General features: G+C 38.8%; 1 protein-coding gene across 3 annotated transcripts in view; it reads left to right on the top strand.

The window, feature by feature from the left end:
• The window catches only part of LOC131432604 (atrial natriuretic peptide receptor 1), a 368,937-nt gene extending 344,704 nt beyond the window's left edge, over positions 1-24,233 (top strand). For all 3 annotated transcript variants that reach the window (XM_058598970.1, XM_058598968.1, XM_058598969.1), the window contains 10 exons: positions 11,551-11,850; positions 11,918-12,053; positions 12,114-12,325; positions 12,388-12,883; positions 13,071-13,226; positions 16,892-17,066; positions 17,140-17,289; positions 22,648-22,840; positions 22,922-23,096; positions 23,177-24,233. In XM_058598970.1, coding sequence (XP_058454953.1) covers positions 11,551-11,850; positions 11,918-12,053; positions 12,114-12,325; positions 12,388-12,883; positions 13,071-13,226; positions 16,892-17,066; positions 17,140-17,289; positions 22,648-22,840; positions 22,922-23,096; positions 23,177-23,718 — 2,535 coding nt within the window. In that variant the 3' untranslated portion in view covers positions 23,719-24,233. The remainder of the gene's footprint in view (positions 1-11,550; positions 11,851-11,917; positions 12,054-12,113; positions 12,326-12,387; positions 12,884-13,070; positions 13,227-16,891; positions 17,067-17,139; positions 17,290-22,647; positions 22,841-22,921; positions 23,097-23,176) is intronic.
• The last annotated feature ends 351 nt before the right edge of the window (positions 24,234-24,584 follow it).

The raw sequence follows: 24,584 nt of genomic DNA, 5'->3' as shown, positions 1-24,584 counted from the left end.
CTGCCCACGGCTTCAAAGCAACCTCCAGAATACTTTCCCGATAATATGTCGCATTTACCTTGACCCCAGGCTCGATGAAAACGATTGGAGAGCGCCCATCTGCGGTTACAGCGGCCCAAACCATTATCTGTTGCGGGTGCTGCCTCCTGGTGGCCAATCGATGACTCAAATTCTCGTATGAACGGGTGGTCAAGTAAACCCTATCGTTTTGAGAGTTTACGAATTGCTCAATTGGAAAAATTTTCTCGTCAGAAAATACAATGTTCGGAAATTGACCGCTTTCGGCCAAACGAAGCAACTCCTTCGCTCTCTCAAGTCATCAAGTCAAGGCAAAAGGTGGTCATATCGAGCAAAAGTGAATTGATTCTGAATTTTGTATTATTTTTACACATTTTGTAATTTGAATTAAGTAAAAGTAATTTTCCAAACTGAATTTATGGCCTTTTTAATTGGTTACACTTCGAGTGCCGGACCCTGTATCTTCTATTTTTATCATCTATTTTTTAAAACTTGTAAGAACATTATTTTAGCTTTCTAACATTTTTTACTCTTACATGATAATTCTTATCAGCAAGACAACTATGCGAAATCCTATTACTATTATAAATAAATATGTCAAATTGTTGCATAATCGTTATTGCTTTATTCTGAACAAGTAACAGATATCTTTTATCGGTTACTTTTTCAAGCATTTGAGGGCCAATGACCTCACGTATCCCAACAAAAAATAACCGAATACATTTCTTAAAATTATGTAGTTGAAATATTCTTTCAATCAGTCGATTGCTTCGGCCGCAGTAGGACAAGTGACACCATTCTATTGGAACCTAATTTCGTTCACATCCATATCTTGAAGATTTGGCAACAAATTTTATCATGGTTCTATATCGATTCCCATTCACGGTAACGCGTCGTCCTTTCTCATTTCTAATAAAATAAGAGTCGGTAATTCTTGAACGGCGTGCTTCAGATACGGTAATTTTGCTTGTTGTATATGACATTCGGCCCTCCGGGCTGCGGTTAAAAAGTCGGTTTTCACAGTGATTGCATAACCTTTCTATATGAGAAAGGCAAAACTCTTTTTCTGGAAAAAATTCAACATAAACAATATAAACAGACGTTATATTGATTGTGTTGAATTTTGCCAGCAAAAAGTGTTTTTTTTTTTACATCTCATTCAGTAATAGCCGTTCAACCGAGAAGGTTGTGTATAGAAGCGTACAGTTTAATAACGCTGGTTAGTTTACACGCGTTAAATACGACAACGGTTGAACTACAGGTAGAGACCTGTTGGCAGCAGCCGTTAAAACGTAAAATCGTGCTGCATAAGAGAGCCCTAGTGCTGGGCCAAGCTGGTGAAGGAAACAACAAAGGGCGTTTCCCAAGCTCTACCCAGGCCACAATATACAGCCACAAGTGCTGAGCAGGAGAGTGCAAAGGCACATTGAAGAAGAAGAGTGCAAAGGCACACAGAAGCAGGAGAGTGCAGAAGCACACCGGTGCGAAGGCACTTCGGTGCAGAAGCATATCGGTGCGGAGCACAAGGAAGAAGGAGACAAGACAACTCGGTCTTTCCACTGCCATACATGCAGCTGGCGAAGACAAAAGTAAATCGGAAATCGAGTGGTGCTGGATGTCAGGTAGCAGTAGCATCACATCCAACAATCAGCATCCAACAAGAACATCTAGAGCAACGAGAATCTACACGGCAGTGCAACGGAGATAGACAACAATTTCAAGGTAGAAGTTTATTTTTTTTCCTTTTGATTGAGTACTGTGTAGTTTTGGTTTCATTTTTTATATTAAAGTTTGATTAAAAATTTTAATGTGATGGATGAATCCATGGACGTAAATCCTAGCATGAATCCGATACCCCCACGAACGAAAAAATATCAGGAGAGCTCTTCTGGGCCTTGGATAGTCTTTTTTAGACGTATATCAAAGCCATTAAACATTTTACAAATTAATAAAGGTTTGACATCACGATACTCTTCAATCAAAGAGATCATAAAAGTAAATAACGATAAAATTCGTGTTGTGGTAAATAGTTTGAAACACGCGAATGATATTGTCTCTTCGGAACATTTCATTAAAGAGTATAAAGTTTACATACCCTCCAAAGATGTCGAAATTGACGGTGTTGTTACCGAAGCGAGTCTTTCGGTAGATGATTTACTCAAGCATGGTGTTGGTCGTTTCAAGAACTCTATGCTTGAGGGTGTGAAAATACTGGAGTGCAAACAACTGTACTCAGTAGTTCATGAAGAGGGAAAGAAAGTTTATCGCCCATCAGACTCGTTTCGAGTGACATTTGCCGGGTCTGCGTTGCCGTCCCATGTCTATGTCGATAAAATTCGCCTCCCTGTTCGGCTTTTTGTTCCAAATGTAATGAATTGTACGAACTGCAAAAAATTCGGCCACACAGCTACCTACTGTAGTAATAAACCAAAATGTATTAAGTGTGAAGGGCCTCATAAAGATAATGATTGCAACAAGGAAATTGAAAAATGTATTTATTGTGGAGAAAGTCCTCAAGAAGATATTTCAGTATGCACTGCATTTAAAGTACACAAAGACAAAATTAAGCTTTCTTTAAAAGCACGGTCTAAGCGCACATATGCAGAAATGCTTAAAACGGTCATTGATGTCCCCCCTTTGGAAACCGAAAACGGGTTTTCAAATCTAGAGGAACCAGAGGACTCTGACTCTGACGAAAATAGTGAAGGTAATTCGTTTATCACTACCCAAGGGTCAGTTAAGAGAAAGAAGTCTTCTTCCAAATTACCAAAAAAGACACCTAAAATTTCATCTTCAAAAAAAGATCCCCGTGTTAAACAAAAAAAGTCAAAACCAAAGACTGTGCCTCCTGGTTTGTCAAATTCACAAACCAATCCAGGATCTAGCACAGAAAAAGGTAATAATCCTGTGGGCTCTATTTCACAGCCACCAACAGGATTACTGAAGTTTTCGGAAATTGTTGAATGGATTTTCTCAGCATTCAATATATCTGAACCCTTAAAGACCCTCATAATGGCATTCCTTCCAATAGCTAGAAATTTTTTGAAGCAGTTATCAGCTCAATGGCCAATTGTCTCAGGTTTTGTATCTTTTGATGGATAATTTATCACCCGCCGCAAATGATACAATCACTGTCCTGCAGTGGAATTGTCGAAGTATCATGCCAAAACTTGATTCATTTAAAATTTTATTGCATAGCCAAAAATGTGATGTATTTGCTTTATGCGAAACATGGCTTACTTCAAACATAGCTTTAAATTTTAATGATTTTAACATTATACGTCTCGATAGAGACTCTCCGTATGGTGGAGTGCTTTTGGGAATTAAGAAATGCTATTCCTTTTATAGATTAAACATCCCTTCAACTTCTAGTATAGAAGTTGTTGCTTGCCAAATAAACATTAAAGGCAAAGATATTTGCATAGCTTCGGTTTATATTCCTCCAAAAGCACAAGTTGGACAGCGACAGCTTAATGAAATGGTTGAAGCCCTTCCTGCTCCACGATTGATTCTGGGGGATTTAAATTCGCACGGAATGATGTGGGGTTCCGTTTACAATGATAGCAGATCATCTTTAATACAAAACATTTGTGACAATTTTAGCATGACGGTATTAAATATGGGTAACATGACACGGATCCCAAGACCTCCTGCACGCCCAAGTGCATTAGATCTATCTCTTTGCTCAACATCAATTCGACTAGATTGCACCTGGAAAATATTGCCTGATTTACACGGTAGCGATCATTTACCAATCATCATCTCAATTAGCAATAGCAATTGCATTGCTACTTCAGCTAGTATTCCATATGATTTGACAAAAAATATCGACTGGATTAAATACCAAAGTAGTATCTCTAGTATTTTGAATTCAATGGAAGAGCTCCCTCCACTTGAAGAATATGACTTCCTCATTTGTTCGATTCTGGAGGCAGCAGAACAATCCCAAACTAAACGCTTTCCTGGACCAACGACTAACAGAAGGCCTCCCAACCCCTGGTGGGACAAAGAGTGCTCAGAGGCTAAACTCGCAAAACAAAATGCTTGCAAGACGTTTCTAAAACGGGGAGGAGGAACTCCTCAGAATTTTGAAAAACTTATGGCTTTAGAAACCAAGTACAAGAGCATACTTCGAGCCAAAAAATGTAGCTATTGGAGACATTTTGTCGAAGGTTTGTCAAGAGAAACCTCAATGAGCACTCTTTGGAACACGGCCAGACGAATGAGGAATCGTAACGTGGGCAATGAGAGTGATGAATACTCGAACCGATGGATATTTGACTTTGCTAGGAAAGTTTGCCCAGATTCTGTTCCTACGCAGAGCATTATAAGGGAATCTCCTCCAAATAATGGTTTTATTAATAACCCATTTTCAATGATGGAATTTTCTATAGCACTCTTGTCTTGTAACAATAACGCCCCTGGGTTGGACAGAATTAAATTCAATTTGGTGAAGAATCTGCCCGACCTCGCAAAAAGACGTTTGTTGGAATTGTTCAACAAGTTTCTTGAGCAAAATATTGTTCCACCTGACTGGAGACAAGTGAAAGTTATCGCCATTCAAAAGCCGGGGAAACCAGCTTCCAATCACAACTCATATAGACCCATTGCGATGTTGTCCTGCATCAGAAAATTGTTCGAAAAAATTATTCTACGACGTCTCGACACTTGGGTCGAGACGAACGGTTTGTTGTCAGATACTCAGTTTGGCTTCCGTAGAAATAAAGGGACGAATGATTGCCTTGCATTACTTTCGTCTGACATCCAAATTGCCTTCGCTCAAAAGCAACAAATGGCATCTGTATTTTTAGACATTAAAGGAGCATTTGATTCAGTTTCCATTGATGTTCTTTCAGACAAGCTCCACCAACATGGACTCCCAGCGGTTATAAATAATTATTTGCACAACCTTTTGTCAGAGAAACGCATGCATTTTTCATATGGCGATTTGACAACATTCAGAATTAGCTACATGGGTCTACCGCAAGGCTCATGCCTCAGTCCGCTCCTTTATAATTTTTACGTGAATGACATTGACAGCTGTCTTGTAACCCCATGTACACTAAGACAATTGGCAGATGATGGCGTGGTTTCAGTTACTGGACCCAAAGCTATTGATCTGCATAAACCATTGCAAGATACCTTAGATAACTTGTCCGTTTGGGCTGTTCATCTTGGTATCGAATTCTCTGCGGAGAAAACAGAGTTAGTCGTCTTTTCAAGAAAGCATGATCCCGCGCAGCTTCAGCTCCATATGATGGGAAGAATGATCCAATAGGTTTAAACTTTTAAATACCTCGGGGTGTGGTTCGATTCCAAATGCAAGTGGGGAGGACACATTAGGTATCTGATAACGAAATGCCAACAAAGAGTAAATTTTCTTCGAACAATAACAGGATCTTGGTGGGGTGCTCATCCGCAAGATCTAATAAAATTGTATCAAACAACGATACTTTCAGTGATGGAATATGGATGCGTTTGTTTTCGTTCCGCTGCAAACTCTCATATTATCAAACTTGAGCGAATTCAGTACCGTTGTTTGCGAATTGCCTTAGGCTGCATGCATTCAACACATACAATGAGTCTTGAAGTTCTGGCGGGAGTTCTTCCATTAAAAGATCGATTTTGGGAGCTTTCATCACGCCTGCTAATAAGATGTGAGGTGCTGAATCCCATGGTAATTAATAATTTCGAACGACTAGTCGAGCTTCGATCTCAAACAAAATTCATGACAGTATATTTTAACCATATGTCACAGGAAATCAACCCTTCAAGATATATTCCTATCCATGTCAGCCTCCTAAATGTCCCTGACTCAACTTTATTTTTCGACACATCCATGCAGCGCGAAGTGCGTGGAATCCCGGATCACCTACGCTCGACGGAAATCCCAAAAATATTTTCAAGTAAGTTCAGGCATATTGACTCTGAGAAAATGTTTTACACGGACGGATCGCGAATTGAAGAAGCGACAGGGTTTGGTATGTTCAACAATAATGTTTCGGCCTCATTTAGGCTTCAAGAACCTGCATCTGTTTATATAGCAGAGCTAGCAGCAGTTCATTATAGTTTGAGTGTAATCGTCACATTATCTCCAAACCATTATTTCCTCTTCACAGATAGTCTGAGTGCAATTGAAGCCATTCGCTCAAACATGACTGGCAAGACTGAACCGTTTTTCCTGGGCAAAATAAAACAGTGCCTGAACGACATATTGAACAATAATTATCTAATCACTATAGTCTGGGTCCCGGCTCATTGCTCCATTCCTGGCAATGAAAGAGCCGATATTTTAGCCAAACGTGGTGCTATTGAGGGTGAAATTTATGAGAGACCAATTGCTTTCAACGAATTCTATAGCTCGTCTCGCCAAAGAACACTTGCCAGCTGGCAAGCTTCTTGGGATAGAGATGATCTGGGTCGGTGGATGCACTCAATTATTCCGAATATATCGACAAAGGCATGGTTCAGGGGACTGGATGTGAGTAGGGATTTCATTCGTGTGATGTCCAGACTCATGTCCAATCACTACACGTTAGATGCACATCTCCTTCGAATTGGGCTCTCCGAGACTAATCATTGTGCTTGCGGAGAAGGTTATCGGGATATTGATCATGTCGTTTGGACATGCGTGGAGTATCGTGATGTCAGATCTCAACTAATAAATTCTTTGCGTACCCAAGGTAGACTATCCAATATCCCAGTTCGAGACATTCTTGCTTGTCGTGACCTTTCATACATGAAACTTATTTATCATTTCATAAGGAAAATTGGAGTTTCAATTTAATAAAGGCCCCTTTTAAGACTTAGCTCTGATCCCAGCTGCGTCCATGAGTTCAACCAATAGCTAAATTAGAATAAAAATTATGTAATGATACAAACAAACTCGAAACAGTTTATGAAATTATCAACAAAATGTCAAAAAAAACAGCTTATTTTATAACTTATAGAAGGTAATCGTTTGGTTCAAATAATATTTCCGAGTAGATTTCATAATTAATGACGAGTTACCTAAGATGATATTTAAGCTATAAGAGAATATGTTTTAATAAATTCAAAACGTTGTGACTTTGTTAGAATTAAATTAGGATAAGAATATTATGTAAAAGTGATGCTACGGCGAAGAAAAACTTATGTAAACTGCCTTAAGAAATAAACGTATTTATGAAAAAAAAAAATAAGTGTTTTGTCTGGATATTCAACCAAAAATGCGGCTGAAGAGAATTTTGCGCTATAAACAGACGTTAGATTAATTGTGTTGAATTTTTCCAGAAAAAAAGTGTTTTGCCTTTTTCATATAGAAAGGTTATGCAATCACTGTGAAAACCGACTTTTTAACCGAAGCCCGGAGGGTCGAATGTCATATAACAGATCGGCTGAAAAGTTCGTATCGTTTCTATGAGAGGACGCCACTAGAATTAAATCCATACCATTTTCAGTTAGTACCAACCTTCAAAAGATACGTGTAACAGTTCGGCTGAAAAGTTCGTATCATTTAATAGAAACACACATTTTTTTGCCAAAATTCGTTTTTATTATTCAACATAATTGCCATCAGAGGCGATACAGCAATTATAGCGATCTTCCAACTTTTCGATACCATTTTTGTAGTACGATTTGTCCTTTGCCTCAAAATAGGCCTCAGTTTCAGCGATTACCTCTTCATTGCTTCTAAATTTTTTACCAGCGAGCATTCTCTTGAGGTCTGAGAACAGGAAAAATTCACTGGGGGCCAAATCTGGAGAATACGGTGGATGAGGGAGCAATTCGAAGCCCAATTCGTTCAATTTCAGCATGGTTTTCACCGACTTGTGACACGGTGCATTCTCTTGATGAAACAAAACAAACGAATTGATGATTCTGAGCAGTGTTTGGAGCTGTTATATCGAAATAAAACCAATTTTTTTCGTCGAATTATAACAATGGACGAAACATGGCTCCATCACTTCACTCCGGAGTCCAATCGACAGTCAGCTGAGTAGACTGCACACGATGAACCGAACCCAAAGCGTGGAAAGACTCAACAATCGGCCGGTAAGATTATGGCGTCTGTATTTTGGGATTCGCATGGTATAATTTTCATCGACTACCTTGAAAAGGAAAAAAACATCAACAGTGACTATTATATAGCGTTATTAGAGCGTTTGAAGGACGAAATTTAAAAAAAACGGCCTCATTTGAAGAAAAAAAAAGTTTTGTTTCATCAAGACAATGCACCGTGTCACAAGTCGATGAAAACCATGCTGAAATTGAACGAATTGGGCTTCGAATTGCTCCCTCATCCACCGTATTCTCCAGATTTGGCCCCCAGTGAATTTTTCCTGTTCTCAGACCTCAAGAGAATGCTCGCTGGTAAAAAATTTAGAAGCAATGAAGAGGTAATCGCTGAAACTGAGGCCTATTTTGAGGCCATGGACAAATCGTACTACAAAAATGGTATCGAAAAGTTGGAAGATCGCTATAATCGCTGTATCGCATCTGATGGCAATTATGTTGAATAATAAAAACGAATTTTGGCAAAAAATGTGTGTTTCTATTAAACGATACGAACTTTTCAGCCGAACTGTTACTTCAAATGAAATTCAAACGAAAGGTCTCTTGGTCCTATAAAGTGCTGTTGAATTTCACCCGTATCGGACTTCCGAGTCGGGAGTAGCGGTTTAAAATGTGCAAAAAAATGAAGAAAGATTGCACTCGATTTTCTCATAGACCATTCATCCAATTTTCACTATCATAGGTTCGAATGAAATGTTTTGCAACCCCATATAATCCTACCAAATTTCATACGGATACGACTTCTGGTTCCGGTATTACAGACAAATAGGTATAAAAATGTTCTTTCAGGGACGTGATCTTATACATGACACGGAAAATTCAATCAAATACATTCATATAGCAGTATAATTCCTGGATTGGACAGATTTGGTTAGTTGATGACCAAATACATTGATTTTGGGTATACCTAACGCTCGTATATTTTTTTATACGAAATACAGTACATTTGTCGTAAAAATTAAGAAAATGCAGTGGCACTTATTACCGTTCTCACTTCCACTTTCACATTCACTTCACTTACATGTCACTTCACATGATTTTACCTATTACCAGTATCACGCATAGTGAAGTGATTGCTGTGGTGGAAAAAACTAATTTTTTCAACAAAATTTTGGTGGCGTGATGTTCATAATGACATCAAGTTCATCCAAGTAATTACTTTTGTCTCTGAAGCGACTTCAGTAATAAGGACCTAAATTCACTTCTTTTGATTTCCACCGTGAAGTGATACCCATAATAAGGGTCACAGTCACTTCACTTGGTTTTCACCGTGTAGTGACACCGGTAATAAGGGCCAGTATATCAACTTTAAAAAACAGTACATTTTACTGTACACCTTTTTCTAAACATAGTGAATTAAAAACAAAACAAAAAAAATGACATGCGAATACAACTATGTAATGAAAACCGCGAAAAAGCCGCCGCACAGACGGGACTTGAACCAGTAGTTAGCTCCTATCCGGGTAAATCGTTTTGCCAATTGAACTATCTTGCATGTGAAACACACGTGAAACGTGAAATGTAAAAGTAGTTCAATACGGCTCTACGCCTTAACAAGACTAAACAAATCGTTAAAGGCAAATAATTAACAAATTTATTTTCATAAACTTATTTTTTTCCTTTTTAGGACACTTTTAAATTCGACATAAACTAAACAATGCGTATGATTCTTCTTGGTTGAGATATTTTCCTTATTTTTAATCATCAAAATTTCGCTAAATTGTTGTAACACGCTCTGAACAATAATGATTATTGAAAGAATTATTATTTGCATGTAACTTACATTCACATTCACATTCGCTACAAGTTGTCAATGTCCTTTTTGACTTTTTGTATTGCCACAAATCGAAATTCGATGCGGTAAAGATTTAAAATTCTGTATTAATTTTTAGTGCGAAAAATACAGTACAATGTAAAAATACAGTACAGATTAAAATACAGTACTTTTGAGGGTGAAAAACAGTACGCAGTATTTGGATCGAAAATACAGTACAATACTGTAAAATACAGTACGGATACGAGCGTTAGGTATACCGGATAACGGTTCATTTTAGATTCCGGAAGTATCGAAAAGAAATGATCGTATACTCTAAACCGGAAATCACTCCAATTTCTTAGAATTCCGGCGAACGACCGCAACTTGGTTAAAGCCGGTTATAAATAAACGATAAAAAAACGGCTGAACCGGTTTTAATAATCTTAGATTCGAATGAACAGTCTCTTGATCCCATAGCCTGTTATAGAATATTATCCAGATCGAACTTTCGGCTTGGGAGTAACAAGGGAAAATGTGCAAAAACATGAAAAAAGTGCACTAGAATTTTTAGGAGACCAACCGATTTTGTTGTAAATTACCATGGGCGCCTCTCTCTTTTTACTCTCTTAGAGAGTGTTAAATATTCGGTCGTGAATATCTCTTGTTGTATATAACGTATAAACATCATTTTTGCCTTTCTCAAATAAAAAAGTTATGCAATCATTGTGAAAACCGACTTTTGAACTGAGACCCGTAGGGCCGAGTGTCATACTATTCGACTCAGTTCGTCGTGTAGAAAAATGTCTGTGTATGTAACCGATTTTTACAACCTTATATCCAAATGAAAGGTCTTATGATCTCATACAAAATTTTTAAATTTTGTTTGGCTATGACTTGCGGTTCCGGAGTTATGGGGTAAAATGCACAAAAATATATTTACAAACTTAGATTTAAATTAAAGGTTCTATGATTATATACAAAACTTATATACAAAATTTCATCTGGATCCGACTTCCGGTTTCGGAATTATAAGGTAAAGTGTGTTAAAAGTGTGTTAAACACTTGAAAGTGTGTTAAACACTTGAAAAAAATTCTAAATTAGTCTCAAAACTACTCCATTCGATAGTCATTATCAGTAGACGGCCAAAAAACTGATTCCGGCTATCATGGTTACCGCTTTCTGAATCCGGAGGCACCGGAAATATTGATTATATTTTTCCAAATAGATCTCACTCATTTTTCTCAGTGCTGGTTTGACCGATTTTTACAAACTTAGATCCAAATGAAAGGTTCTGTGCGGATCCGGAGGGTGAAGTGTGCTTAAAATTTATACCATCACTTAAAGGGACGAAACAAAAAACGTAAAAAAAATCTAAATCAGCATCAAAACTGCTCCGACCGAAAGTCATTATCAGTAAACGGCCAAACAAAAGGATAATAAAGTTCACGCAATCCGTAATCCGATCATATTACAATGTTAATAATATAGATGAATCTGTCATAATGGAATGATCATCTAGAAATTCTCTATAAATTTCTGCCGATCCCGATCAGTAACGAAGGGTGGTCGGTCAAGCTCAAGCTGTCCTTCTATACAGATTTAGCAAAATGTTTTCAAAATTTTATATAATAAATTCATGGCCAATGCGATTCGTACAAACCTGATAGCATACAAAAAATCCGCGTAAAATTAACCCGTGTCTACACTTTTCGCATCGCAGGTTAAAGAACTGACCAAGACCCGTTTCAACTACACGTACGGCGACGATGAACCAGTGTCCACATTTGTCACAGCATTTTACGATGCAGTGCTACTTTATGCCTACGCTCTTAACGACAGTATTACACAGCTGGGCGAATATCAGGCACTGAAGCAGCCCATCAACGGTACCAACCTGGTTCATCTGATGTGGGGTAAATCCTTCAAGGGTATCACCGGCAACGTTTCCATCGATTCGAATGGAGATAGAGTTTCCGATTATTCGCTACTGGATCTGAATCCCGATACGGGTATGTTTGAGGTGAGTATTCTTCTTGCAGCGTACGTTGAATTTATCAAGTTTATTTATGCGAACAATTATTTTCAAGATAGTAGCAAACTACTTCCACGACGGAGGACTACAATTTGTGCCGGGAAAGGAAATTCACTGGTCAGGTGGTAGAACGAAAGCTCCACCGGATCGACCGACCTGCGGTTTCGATGGGTCGCTATGTCCTGATAATTGTGAGTATCACTTGTTGGCATTTAAAGAACTTTCTACTAACAAGTGAACATTCCGAGCAGCCCTTCCAGGTTATGCTATCCTATCTCTGATTCTCGGTCTATGCGTTATATGCATGGGCATTGCATCAATCCTCGGGTATCGCCATTATAAACTCGAAGCAGAAATAAATTCCATGACATGGAAAGTACATGCACACGAGGTGCTCTCCTGTGATCCTAGCCGAGGCCATCGGGGGAGTGTGCACCTGATGCCCAGGCGAGGCAGTCAAGCCGTAAGTACTAGGATTTCAATATTCAAAAGTAATTCATAAACAAATCAGTAGTACTTCTGCAGACTATTTATTCCGAGGATTTCAATTCTTTGCCTGGCGACCGGCAGATTTATATCAACTTCGGGTTTTATAAGGGTTGCAAAGTGGCAATCAAAAAGATCAACGTTCATAATTTGAACCTCAATCGCACCTTGATGCTGGAATTCAAACGAATGAAGGATCTACAGCACGATCATCTCGTTCGGTTCTACGGTGCTTGTCTGGAGCCCAACCCGGAGCCTTTCATACTGACCGAATACTGCCCGAAAGGATCCTTACAAGACATACTAGAAAACGAAACGATTAAACTGGACTGGATGTTCAAGCTTTCGTTGATGCATGACATTGTCAAAGGTATGGCGTTCCTTCATTCTACCGAACTTCACTCACATGGATCATTGAAGTCGTCGAACTGTGTGGTAGACTCCAGATTTGTGCTGAAAATTACCGACTTTGGATTGCATCAATTGCGAAGACCAACGGAAGAGTTGGATCAGGAGAGTTATGCTTATTGGAAAAGTAAGTATTACTGATTTCGAAGCTTCAAGTAACAGTTAAAAAATGACGTGCGTTTTCCTTGTAATGCAATATAATGGAGCTGCCCTGTACTTTATTCGATGTCAAAGGCATATCTCAAAATTTTTTTTTATTGTTGGTTAAGGATTTAAAATACGTAACTATGTGAATCGCAATTATATTTTCTCAGAGCAACTGTGGACTGCCCCAGAGCTTCTGCGCGATTTGAATCCTGATCCATCAGGTACACCCAAAGGAGATGTCTATTCTTTCGGCATCATAGTTCAGGAGATTGTTTCTCGCCAAGGGCCTTTCTTCATAGGGGATGATGAAAAATCCCCAAAAGGTAAGATACATTATTTATTTACATTTTTTATTTATTAGTCCTGTGGTGCCAAAAGGGGTTTAGGAACAAAAAACAGCACGGTAATAAATTGTCTTCTTCTTCTTTCGGGTGCGAATTTTCCGCAATCGTTTCATTTTCTTCCTCCAACTTCTCCAACCAGTGCAACCGTGGTTGTTGCCAAGAATTAACTTTCCGCGGCAACGGAATGAATCTCTTAATCGATTCTTCCAAAGCTTCTTCCCAATTCAAAGGAGCTTGAATTAAAATTTATTCAGTAATGTAATCTTGCTGGTTTTGTTTCCAACCTACCATAAATTTTAACAATCTTTATGCGTCTGGGCGCTACTGACTTTCGCCTCAAGTATTCATTGAACACGTCCCTGATATTCACAACCCGCTTCCGCTGTAGACCCGTTGAGCTGTCATTGTGAACACAGGACACCATTCCACTTGTCTCTGGCAGTTGATCATCCGATCGTTTGCGCGCAGCATACGGACCTTGTTTTCGTTTGGCATTGCTAGGCAAAACGATCGCATCGCGTTCATATTTGATGTTTCCCAAAGAAACGGCAAAACTCGACCTTCTTGGCTGATCGTAGATTTTATAGCGCAACTTAGATATCACGACACGTCTCTCGCGCGGGGGTTGCGTTTCTATCTTTCTATGAACAACCTTTTTGGACCTGAGCTTCTCATTCCCGTCGTCATCTGGCATCTCTCGGCTGGATCAATCATCGAGGCGAAAACATTGCACGAAGAAATTTGGAAGGACATGGCAAACGATTGTTAATTAACAAACTCAGCTACTGTGATCGAGAAACAAACTAGTTAGGTTTTTTTCTGTTCGGTTTGACATCAGTGATAAAGAGTCAATTATTTAAAAGGTGATATGTGGCTGGATAATCATATATTTATTTATGTATGTCTACCAATAATTCTAATTAATTTAACGATTATTATTTCAATCGTTTTAATTCACAATAAATTTCTGTTCCAACATTTTTATTCTTATTCTTTCGCCTTTCATATATAGAAAGGCAAGAAAATCTTTCAACCGAAGTATGGAGTTCCGGAATTATAATGAAAAAAGTGCGAAATATTGCTGAACCGATTTTCACAAACTTACCCGCATACGCATGGCTGCCAGATGGCTGACTAAACGCTGTCAGCTGGAAAAATATGGCTGGCAGACAATCTGGTGTCCGACTTCTTCACCGCTGCCAGATATACAACTCAAACGATACAACCGTATCCACCAGGATTTTTCCACATTGAAAACGCTCGGCTAACTTAAATCAAAGACATCATATTAACAAGATATCCAGCTCTCACATTTCCCGAACAAATCATTGGCTACAACATTTTTTGCGAGCATGGCGCCCTCAGGCGAGTTCGCATCGAATCTCGTACACAGAAGTAGGGAAGAGAAATGTCAAATTCGTGCGCGCTAAAATAGCAGCACTGCGCACCCATACAATTAACATGATATGTTTAATGTGACACCGTGCGATGGCGTTGCTGAACTGAAGATTGATTTCGCTCCAAGCTGACATGGTCTGCTTAAATACAGACGACTTTGTTTTGTCAAATTGGATTTGACAACCGTCACTGAATCAATTTTGGTAGCCGTCTGGTGGTCATGGCTGCCAAAGGTAGCCAAAACGCTATGCGGGTAGGAACATGCCAGAATGCAAGCGTCACGCGAAGCGTTTAAACGCGCGTGCAAGCTAGTTCCATTTGATAAAATCAAACCTGTCAGAGTAAATGCGATAAGCTAACCCTTATCGCCTCGCTTCGTGTATCGCACACAGTCTGACAGCATCCTTAGGTTACTCTCAGAGCGAACGAAGCGAAGCGATTTAATAGGATGTACTGTTATCGCATCGCATGCACTCTGAGGGTGAAGCCAGAGTGGGCGCGACACGCGACGCAATGCGTAACGTGAAAGTTTTCCAATGATAGCGAAGGTCAAAGTGATAGTAGTAATAAAACAATAGAAGATAATTTTATTGATATCAAAGCACTAATCGGAGCAGTTTTAACGGAATGTGCAAGTGTTGGAGATTTGAAAACATTAGAAATTTAATTATATTCCTATTTAATGAAAAGAAAATTCTGATCAAAATGAATCGAAATCAACTCTTATTTAAGCCATCTACATGCTGTAGTGTTAATCGCCTGCAGCTCTATCCAAAGTTGTAGCTTTTTTGCAGAATGCAATGTTTTTTTCTGCAGTAGTTTTAACTTTCGAAGCTCTATTTCCAGAAGTTGTGCCGATTGAAAGCCAGCTTCTTAACATTTTCAACTAAAAATTTATGGAAAATGTATGAACTTTTTCCATCGACATAACTCGAAATATTCTCAAAACTAATTTAATGCACTTTCATTGACTGTACATGCCAGTAATTTCTAGTGTTTTCAAATCTCCAACACTTGCGCATTCCGTTAAAACTGCTCCGATCAGTGCTTTGATATTAATAAAATTATCTTCTTTCTCCATAACGAAAAATAATTTAGGAAACCTTTGGTCGCTCGTTAACCGCATGAAAAACTGTGCACGTGATGCTTTGTTGTTTGTCGCACCGAAAATCGCTTGTCACTACGCAACGCTTCGTGTTTACTCTGAAATACATGTTAAATTTTTGCTGTAAACAAATGAATGAAATACAGAACTTTAATGATCGCATCGCATCGCTACGCGTCGCTTGTCGCTTTCTCTCTGGCTTCACCTTGAGAGTGAAGTCAGAGAGAAAGCGACAAGCGACGCGAAGCGAAGCGATGCGAAACTTGGCAGATAGCACGGCGTCGCGCGGTAGAGCTCCGTCCATTCAAGTTCAGCAGAAAAATGACATGTATGTCAGAGTGAGTTCGATGCGATCGGTCAGTAGTCGCTTCGCAACGCATCGAGTTCACTCTGACATACTTGTCATTTTTCTGCTGAGCTTGAGTGGATGGAACCATAAATCAAATAAACATAGATTTCCCAGTGTAATACTAATGTAGTTGAGCAACCCGTGACAGCAAAAGCACCGTCTGGTGGAGAATGGGTGCGTAAATGCTCCTAAAATGCATGCATAAAGTTGCCTGCGCATTTAACAAAACCACAGTAGCTAATGGAAAAAAGTACACCCGTTTCTCACTAGAGGTGCTGTTAGTGTCACCGTACAGTCGGAAATCTATGTTTATTTGATTTATGATGGAACTCTGTCGCTTACTCTCTGGCTTCAACCTGACAGGTTTGCTTTGATCAACTGTTAGGTTGCTGTCAGAGTGAAAGCGTCACGCGTAGCGTCGAGGCGCGCATGCGATTGCAGTTGCAGCAAAGCAAACCTGTCAGAGTGAATGCGATGCGAAAACAGTGCATCGCATTGAATCGCTTCGCTTCGGTCCGCGTTCCGCGCTCAGAACACGGAGCGACGCGAGTGAACGCGTTGAACTAAACGGAGTTCATTCGTTTGAACAATGTCAATTCAATAATTTTTTGGCTCTAGTGTGGATTCTTAAGACTTTATTCCGGTTTTTATGATTTTATTTTCGAAAACGGAAAAGCTTACAGCTTTCAGTCGATAAACCGAGAACGGAAAACTCAATGCCAATCGATTTATCAAAGCTAACCGATCCAATTTTTCCCTTACTGAACTAGCATCTCTACTGTTCTCTTGCAGAAATTATCAAACTAGTCAAAAACGGCCCTGAGGTATTCAGCGCACCATTCCGACCGAAGGTGGACGAGACTTCGTTCGAGGACGTGAACAACCTGATGGTGAAATGCTGGGCCGAGGATCCGGCCGATCGTCCAGATTTCAATGGCTTGAAAACAATCATTAGGAAAATCAACAAGTAAATACACGCAAGCCTTACGATGGTGATATTCAGTACATTTAGTAACCGTTTTTCCATTTATTTTTTTTAGAGAAAATGAATCTGGTAATATATTAGATAATTTATTGCAACGCATGGAACAGTATGCAAATAATCTAGAGGCATTAGTAGAAGAACGTACACAAGACTACTTCGAGGAGAAGCGCAAGTGCGAGGAGCTCCTCTACCAGCTGTTGCCAAAGTGAGTTTGAATCGATTTTTCATATGTGGGATTATCATAGGCACACTATGACATATTTTCACATGATTTAACACAAAGGTCATTGATGGTTTAGTATTTGTTTTCATGACGAAAAGCAACTCAGTTCTTAATTTAAATATTTTAGCAACGAGAGAAATTTTTTTTAGGGGAAAAGGTACATGAATGGAAAAGCAAAAAAATGAACAGCTGCGAATTTTTCCGTTTTGGTTTTGATGGAATGATTTTTCCTGAAAAAGAAGCGCCCCAAGAGGAAAGACTCGAATCTACAATTTTCTCCTTATCTTGGAGATAATCTTGCTGCAAATACGGTTAAATCAGATTGTATCCGAAAAAACTCATTGAAGTACATCTGCTTGCTGACCTTTTTCTATGGTTTTTTATTATAATTTAAATAAAATTTAAATTGCTAAGATTTAAGTTGGGTGTTTAGGCACAACTGGTGGCTTTTTACCCCTAATAATTACAGGATTTGGTTATAACATTAGGACATTATATGCTTCTACAGTTCTGTGATATTTTGTAGGAAAAAGCGAATATAAAGAGCGATTGAATCGAATTGAAGATTGCAGCGATTTTTGTCGAATTTTGTGTGACATTACATATAATGATTTTGTACTTGTGAAGCTGTGCAACTCATTTGAACTAGTTCAGGGAGGACGTTTCGAGGTGTGCAGTTCTTTATTTTCACATTTCAGAGCATGAAACATGAAACTTGGCACTTTTAATCCTCTAACTCACAAGTCGCTATTCACAGTCGGTAGTTTCTCACACAATTGATTGTTACGTCAGAAAGACAAATTTCGTTCGATAATGCAACAAAATTCTAGTATTGAGTTGCCCTATGACATGTAAATGAGTAAGGATAGTTCGAATTTCTCCGTATATTTTGAAGACTATTTCTACGAAATGCTGCCGTAAGGCCGTGCGAAATAGAGAGGTGTAAATGTAAATGTAAGGGAGAGTGTTCGGTTATCGGCACCCTTTTTTTTTAGCTCATAACTTCTAACTTAGTGCACATTATGCGGACATCTATACATCAATGGAAAGCTAAAGCCCTATAATAACGCAATTAAGCAGGTATTTGGCACAAAAAGAACGTGCTGCTATCACACACACACATAACATTTGTCGGAATGACGCTATCTGCTTTCTGTCAAAAGTTACGATGGGGTGCCGGCAACCGAACACTGCCGGCAACCGAACATATTCCCCTACAAACAAAAAAATGAAGTTTACATTTGATGCAATTTATAAAGACCTAGAAATCCCAGCTGCCTTACCAGTCTTCTTGAAGACCCTCTTCACGATTGCCCAGTTACGTTCGATGGGTCGAAGCTGAGGGCAATTTGGTGGAATGATTTTTTCTCAACGAAATTTATACCCTTTTTCCGCAAGCCAATTGAGAGTGGTTTTAGCATAGTGAGCCAACGCCAAGAGGAGAGTCGCTTAACACAAACTATATTGTGCCTCTAAAAAAACACGTGATATACTGTGAGTCTAAGTGTGCCACGCTGTTCCCCATGAAATAGCTACTTGTCAAAAATGAGCCCTTTGCGTGCCGCAACTGTGCAACTGTGTGAAAACGAAAGTGCCAATATTGATAAATGCGCCAACGCATTGTGTTAATGTGTGATTGGCACATTGTTCTAAGTGTCCCCCCCTTGGCCAACGCTAAATTCGGTCAAAACAGTGGAGGTATACTATGCTTTTTATAAAAAGGCAGCAATCTCTTCTGGAGACAGTCAGATCGATAGATTTCTGCATTTATAGTTCCGGTAGTGTAAAAAATGGTTGACCTTAAACAAAACCACAGGAACATATTGCTTATCATATCAATACCTTTCGTCCAAATTTCTCCACTTGATTCGACCTGTCCGCATTGCTCACATCTTCCCCAACGACGACAGTAAAGTATTGTGGACCTGGAAGGGTTTTTGAGTCCTCCTTTACATAGGTCTCATCGTCCATCAAAACGCATGCATCCGGATACTGCAAAAGATGCGAATACAATTTTCGGGTTCTTATTGCTGCTCGCTTCTTCTGTTCTACACTTTGTTTCGAGATTTTCTGCTTCTTGTGGGTCTTCATGTGATTTCTCCTCTTGATACGCTGGATCAAGACAGTAGTTTCTACTTTTTTGGCCAAATCGCGTATTGACATTGATTTGTTCTTCATGATTAGAGATACCACTTTCTGGTCCAGTTTTGGAATAACCGGGTTTTCTACCTCTTCCTGGTTGATCATGCAAAGAATAGTGTTCCCCAAAGTTATTAATGATGGTTTTAACACTGGCATGATGAATTCCAAACCACTTCGCACATTTTCGCATAGTAATACCCTTCTCACTTAGCCATGTGACCAGAACATCAATTTTCACTTTCTATTAAATACGCGACATTTTGAATACGCAGAATTTCAACCGCACAAACAAGTAAACAAACGAAAGCCGACAACCAAACGCACAGCATGTTGTGATCTGAGCATTAAAAACCATCACAAATACATGCGTACAACACAAATGTATGTGGATAGCTTATTTTCGATACACTCCTTATAACCTACAGAATGAAACAGTTCTCTGACATCCATGAGAAAACGAAGTGAATTCCACTATTGTAGGTATTTCGGGCACTGGAACTCAAGAACCGGTATAATCGGTTCGTATGACCACAGATAACAGATATACAGGCTCGAACAAAAATTTTCAAAATCCTGTGTAAATTTCAAATTTGCTATACGTTGGAAACACTACTGCCACCTACCCGGCTATTCGCCGCGATCTTTCAAAACGTTCCGCTACGTTTCGGAACGATAACAAAATCCTCCTGCCTATTATATAAATATTCCAACTACAACAATTTTAACACTTATTGCACGATTTCCCTAAGTGTTAAGGACAACTATATTTCCATGTCGCATAAATCACATTAGAATTCGATCGGAATAAAATAATAATAAATTTGCCATTTTAACCAAAAGCAAAACAAAAATCTAGAGTTAAGTGAATGTTGCGCCCAAAATTGTGGCTCTTGTGAAAGAGGCACCCAAATCGTTGTGGCACCTCGTGTCGATCGTGGTGACATCTATAAGTGTTCGCCACGCTGATTGAGCAAATTTTACACACAGTTCATATGTGAGCCTGTATATCTGTTATCTGTGGTATGACCATCAACTAACATGACCTACAAACTCTACTAGTTTTTATTCAAATTTTGAAGATTTTATACGATTTTAACATCGTACTCTAAACGACGATTTTAATTGCATCCGAAAAATATGCCTAATTTTCGGCAGAAGCATAAGATCTTTCATTTGAACCTAAGATTAGCAATACCGGACTGCCATCTCTGAGAGAAGTAAGTGAGATCTTTTTTTGACATCATATTAACATGATATACAGCTCACACATTTCCCGAACAAATCATTGGCAACATCCAGTGCGGTAAAATTTCATTTTCAATCGAATAATATAAGATGAAAATGAAATTTATGGCCACTGACCGTCAGAGTATCCCTACTAATTCATTTGACATTTGCTGCCATTTTCAAGTGAAGCTCTCAGAATTCATCGTCAGTTGAATAATCGTACCTAGTCATTTGAAGTTTTGGTTGCTCAGTTTCAAGTGGCAAGTAGTCTAGCTGCTTCATTGTCTTCGCTCTTGGTAGTAAGCAGGTTCGAACGAATAAAATTATAAATGGAGTAAAGTATTAAAAATGAAAACTGAAGGAGGATACAATTAATTTATGTTTATTCTGTGATTGACATTTCAGCTATCTGATTAGTCTCTCATCTATTATCTTGAACCAATTCGAATGTTTACATGAACCTCATTTGAAGGCCGCTCTCACACTATTGAAAGAGATATTTTGTTACTTCAGGAGATCAACTGACGGTAATTAAACTGTGCCTCGATTGAAGAGAAACGAGTGATGAACTGAATGCTGCCCGTTCGGGCCGTCAGCAAACATTGTGTGTGTCAGAGAGTGAAGTTTACTGCAGTGGAGAGATCGTGAATGTGTTCCACATTCAGTTTCAATGTTTTCACTGCACTGGCAACATCCTTTTTTGCGCGCATGGAACCCTTAGGTTCAGGAATCAGGAATCACTCTGACATCAACCTTAGGCGAGTCCGCATCGAATCTCATACATAGAAGTAGGGGAGAGAAATGTCAAATTCGTGCGCGCCAAAATAGCAGCACTGCACACCCATACGATTGACATGATATGTTGTATGTGATGCCGTGCGATGGCGTTGCTGAACTAAAAATTGATTTCGCTCCAAGCTGATAGGGTCTGCTATTATCTACCGTCGTTATTCAAAAACCGGGAACCAGGATAGCCGGAATCGGTTTGTTTAACTGCCTACTAATGGCTACCGATTGAAATACTTCCGAGACCAATTTAGAAAACTTTTTAGTTGTTTCGTTTCGACTCTGTGACGGTACACAATGTTTAACACACTTTACCCCATCATTCCGGAACCGAAAGTCGGATCCGAATGAAATTCAGGAATTCTGAGTAGAACCATGAGACCTTTCATTTGAATCTAAGTTGGTCAACATCGATTACGTCATTTTCTAGAAACACACACAGACATTGTGTAGCTCGACGACTTAGTAGAATGGCATATGAAACTTTGCCAATTTTCACTAGTTGATTTTCAAGTGATTGTATAACCTTTCTATATGAGTTCAGCATTTTAATAAAATGATTATTTGTTGTTAACTTTCAATATAAGTCGAAGTGGCTACCCGTGAGTTTGCTAGCATTTTTACGATTGCAATTTATTTCCTTCCTCCATTCTAAGACTATGGACCATCCTGCGAATTATTTGACCTTGTAGTTAAAATTTGACAGTCGAGCAGTTACTTTTGATCGAGTAGTTAAATTTATCTAAAACTGCGGCCCATTTCAAAGTTTGACGGGTGGAAAGTTATTTGGGTCTATTTTGTTTTGTTTTTTTTTTTCAAATAAAGTAGCAAGTGGTGTAATAATTGCAATTCAGTGAAAATAAGAAGAACTTCGTGATAAACTTACTTCATTTAACAAAGTATTTAAACTTTTTATTGGGGTATTTTCTTTGAGTGAAGGAATAAAAGAAATTACACAGAAGCAATTTTTACTAAAGGTCTGAAATTAGAATTTTGTTGCACGATTTTTTTCAGTGTTTCCAGTCCAGTCGATTAAAAAATCATTTAATGTGCTGAGAATATCGTGATAATAGAGTATGTTTGAGAGAATATGATCAAATTTTCGTAAATTTTCGTGAACGTCCAATTACTGGTTTGTTTCGTTTTTATCATAACATTTTTATTTTGTTTTTCGATTATCAACAGGTCCGTGGCGGCACAGCTGATTATGGGTAAATCTGTGATAGCCGAAACCTATGATCAAGTAACTATTTATTTTAGTGATATTGTTGGTTTTACGTCCATATCCGCTCAGAGCACACCGATGCAGGTGGTGGACCTGCTCAACGATCTCTACACCTGTTTCGACTCCATTGTGGAAAACTTCGATGTCTACAAGGTTAGTAGTTTGTTCCCGAGCCTACACATTGAACAGTTAAGATTGATGAAAATTTAATACTGTTTATCATGTGTTTCTCAGGTCGAAACCATCGGTGACGCTTACATGGTTGTTTCCGGTTTGCCGATGCGCAACGGAAATCTTCACGCAAGAGAAATCTCCCGCATGGCGCTTGCTTTGCTAGCTGCTGTGTACAAGTTCACTATCCGCCATCGGCCCAACGAACAACTGAAATTAAGGATAGGCTTACACACCGGTAAATAACATCTATTGTAATCATTTCAGATATGTTTCACGAACTAATCTCCTCCGCATTGTTATTTATTTTTTTACCAGGCCCTTGCGTAGCTGGTGTGGTAGGGTTGAAAATGCCGCGCTACTGTTTGTTCGGAGATACGGTAAACACCGCCTCTCGGATGGAGTCCAACGGGGCAGCATTGAAAATTCACATTAGTCACAACACAAAACTTCATCTGGACACATTTGGCACCTTTGATGTGACGGAACGTGGTCTGGTATCGATGAAGGGTAAAGGCGAAATGTTGACATACTGGCTGAACGGGGAGAAGACTGAATCATTGCAAGCATCGCTTAGAACAAACCGACTGACGGACGGCAGTTCGCCGGAAAATGGTCCGTTGGCACTTTTGAACGGTGCTCCACCCACTGGGATTCTCAACAATAACAATAACAGTAACATGTACAGCCTGAACAGCAGCAGTGGTGCAGTACCCAACAAAAAGCTCAACAACGTGTCATACAATTTCATTAAGTCTAACAGCACAAAGAATTTGTTAAACACCAAAGGAAGACTGAGCCTTGGTGGCGAGGACACGATTCGGAGTGTGACCCAACCTTTGCTCACACAAATCAACTAACTTTCGCCTCATCGGATGGAATGACACATGTTCACCATGTGTGTAATAGAATTTACGCGGAAATACGTACCTAATAATTAGAATAGTACATACTGGGGCATTGCAAAAATAAAAATTGAACCGAAAAAGGCTATAAATGCTGAACATTATCCAAGCGATAACGACAAAGAATGTGTTGAATGTGTAAATATATATATTGAATATTGAATGTGAATGTATATATACAATGCAGTTTATGTACTTATGATTTTTGTGATCCATTTCTTAGTCCTACACGTATATGTTGAAAATAACTTCAAAACAGTAAGTTGTTTTTTATTCATTCGTCAATCAGGTATCGAAAGATGATTCTTATCATTGAAATCACCAATAAATACAGGAAATTTGAAAAAAGCTGTTAAATGAGATTGAGTATTGTACTACACGAAAGCTGTTCTCTATATGTAAAACCCATGTCCAAACGTCCAAAAATTGGAACACAAACAAACTAAAATAAAGTATTTACAAAAATGAGATTTCAAAGTTTCATTGGGATGACAACCACATGTTTATATTATCGATTACAAAAAATTTTGAAACCTAAACTGAAAATCCGTTTTTAAAATTGAGCCAATTTAGGCTGACCAAATTTAGAATCAAATACAAGATAAATCCTCAAGGGTAGTAGTTTTAAATTCACATTCTTTTTCCGTTATTCAGAGCCATTTATAAACCACGTAGACTCACTGTGCACTCCAAAAAAATATAAAGGAGAGAGTTCGGTTGCCGACACCCCACTATAACTTTTGACAGAAAACAGATAACGTCATTCCGACAAATGAAGACAAACAGGAGAAAAGGTCCTAAGAGCAAATGAGAGTTTCTCT

This window comes from Malaya genurostris, chromosome 2 (genome assembly GCF_030247185.1).
Source record: "Malaya genurostris strain Urasoe2022 chromosome 2, Malgen_1.1, whole genome shotgun sequence".
Taxonomy (NCBI): domain Eukaryota; kingdom Metazoa; phylum Arthropoda; class Insecta; order Diptera; family Culicidae; genus Malaya; species Malaya genurostris.
The sequence above is the reverse complement of the archived record's forward strand: the minus strand, read 5'-3'. Positions and strand labels throughout refer to the sequence as shown.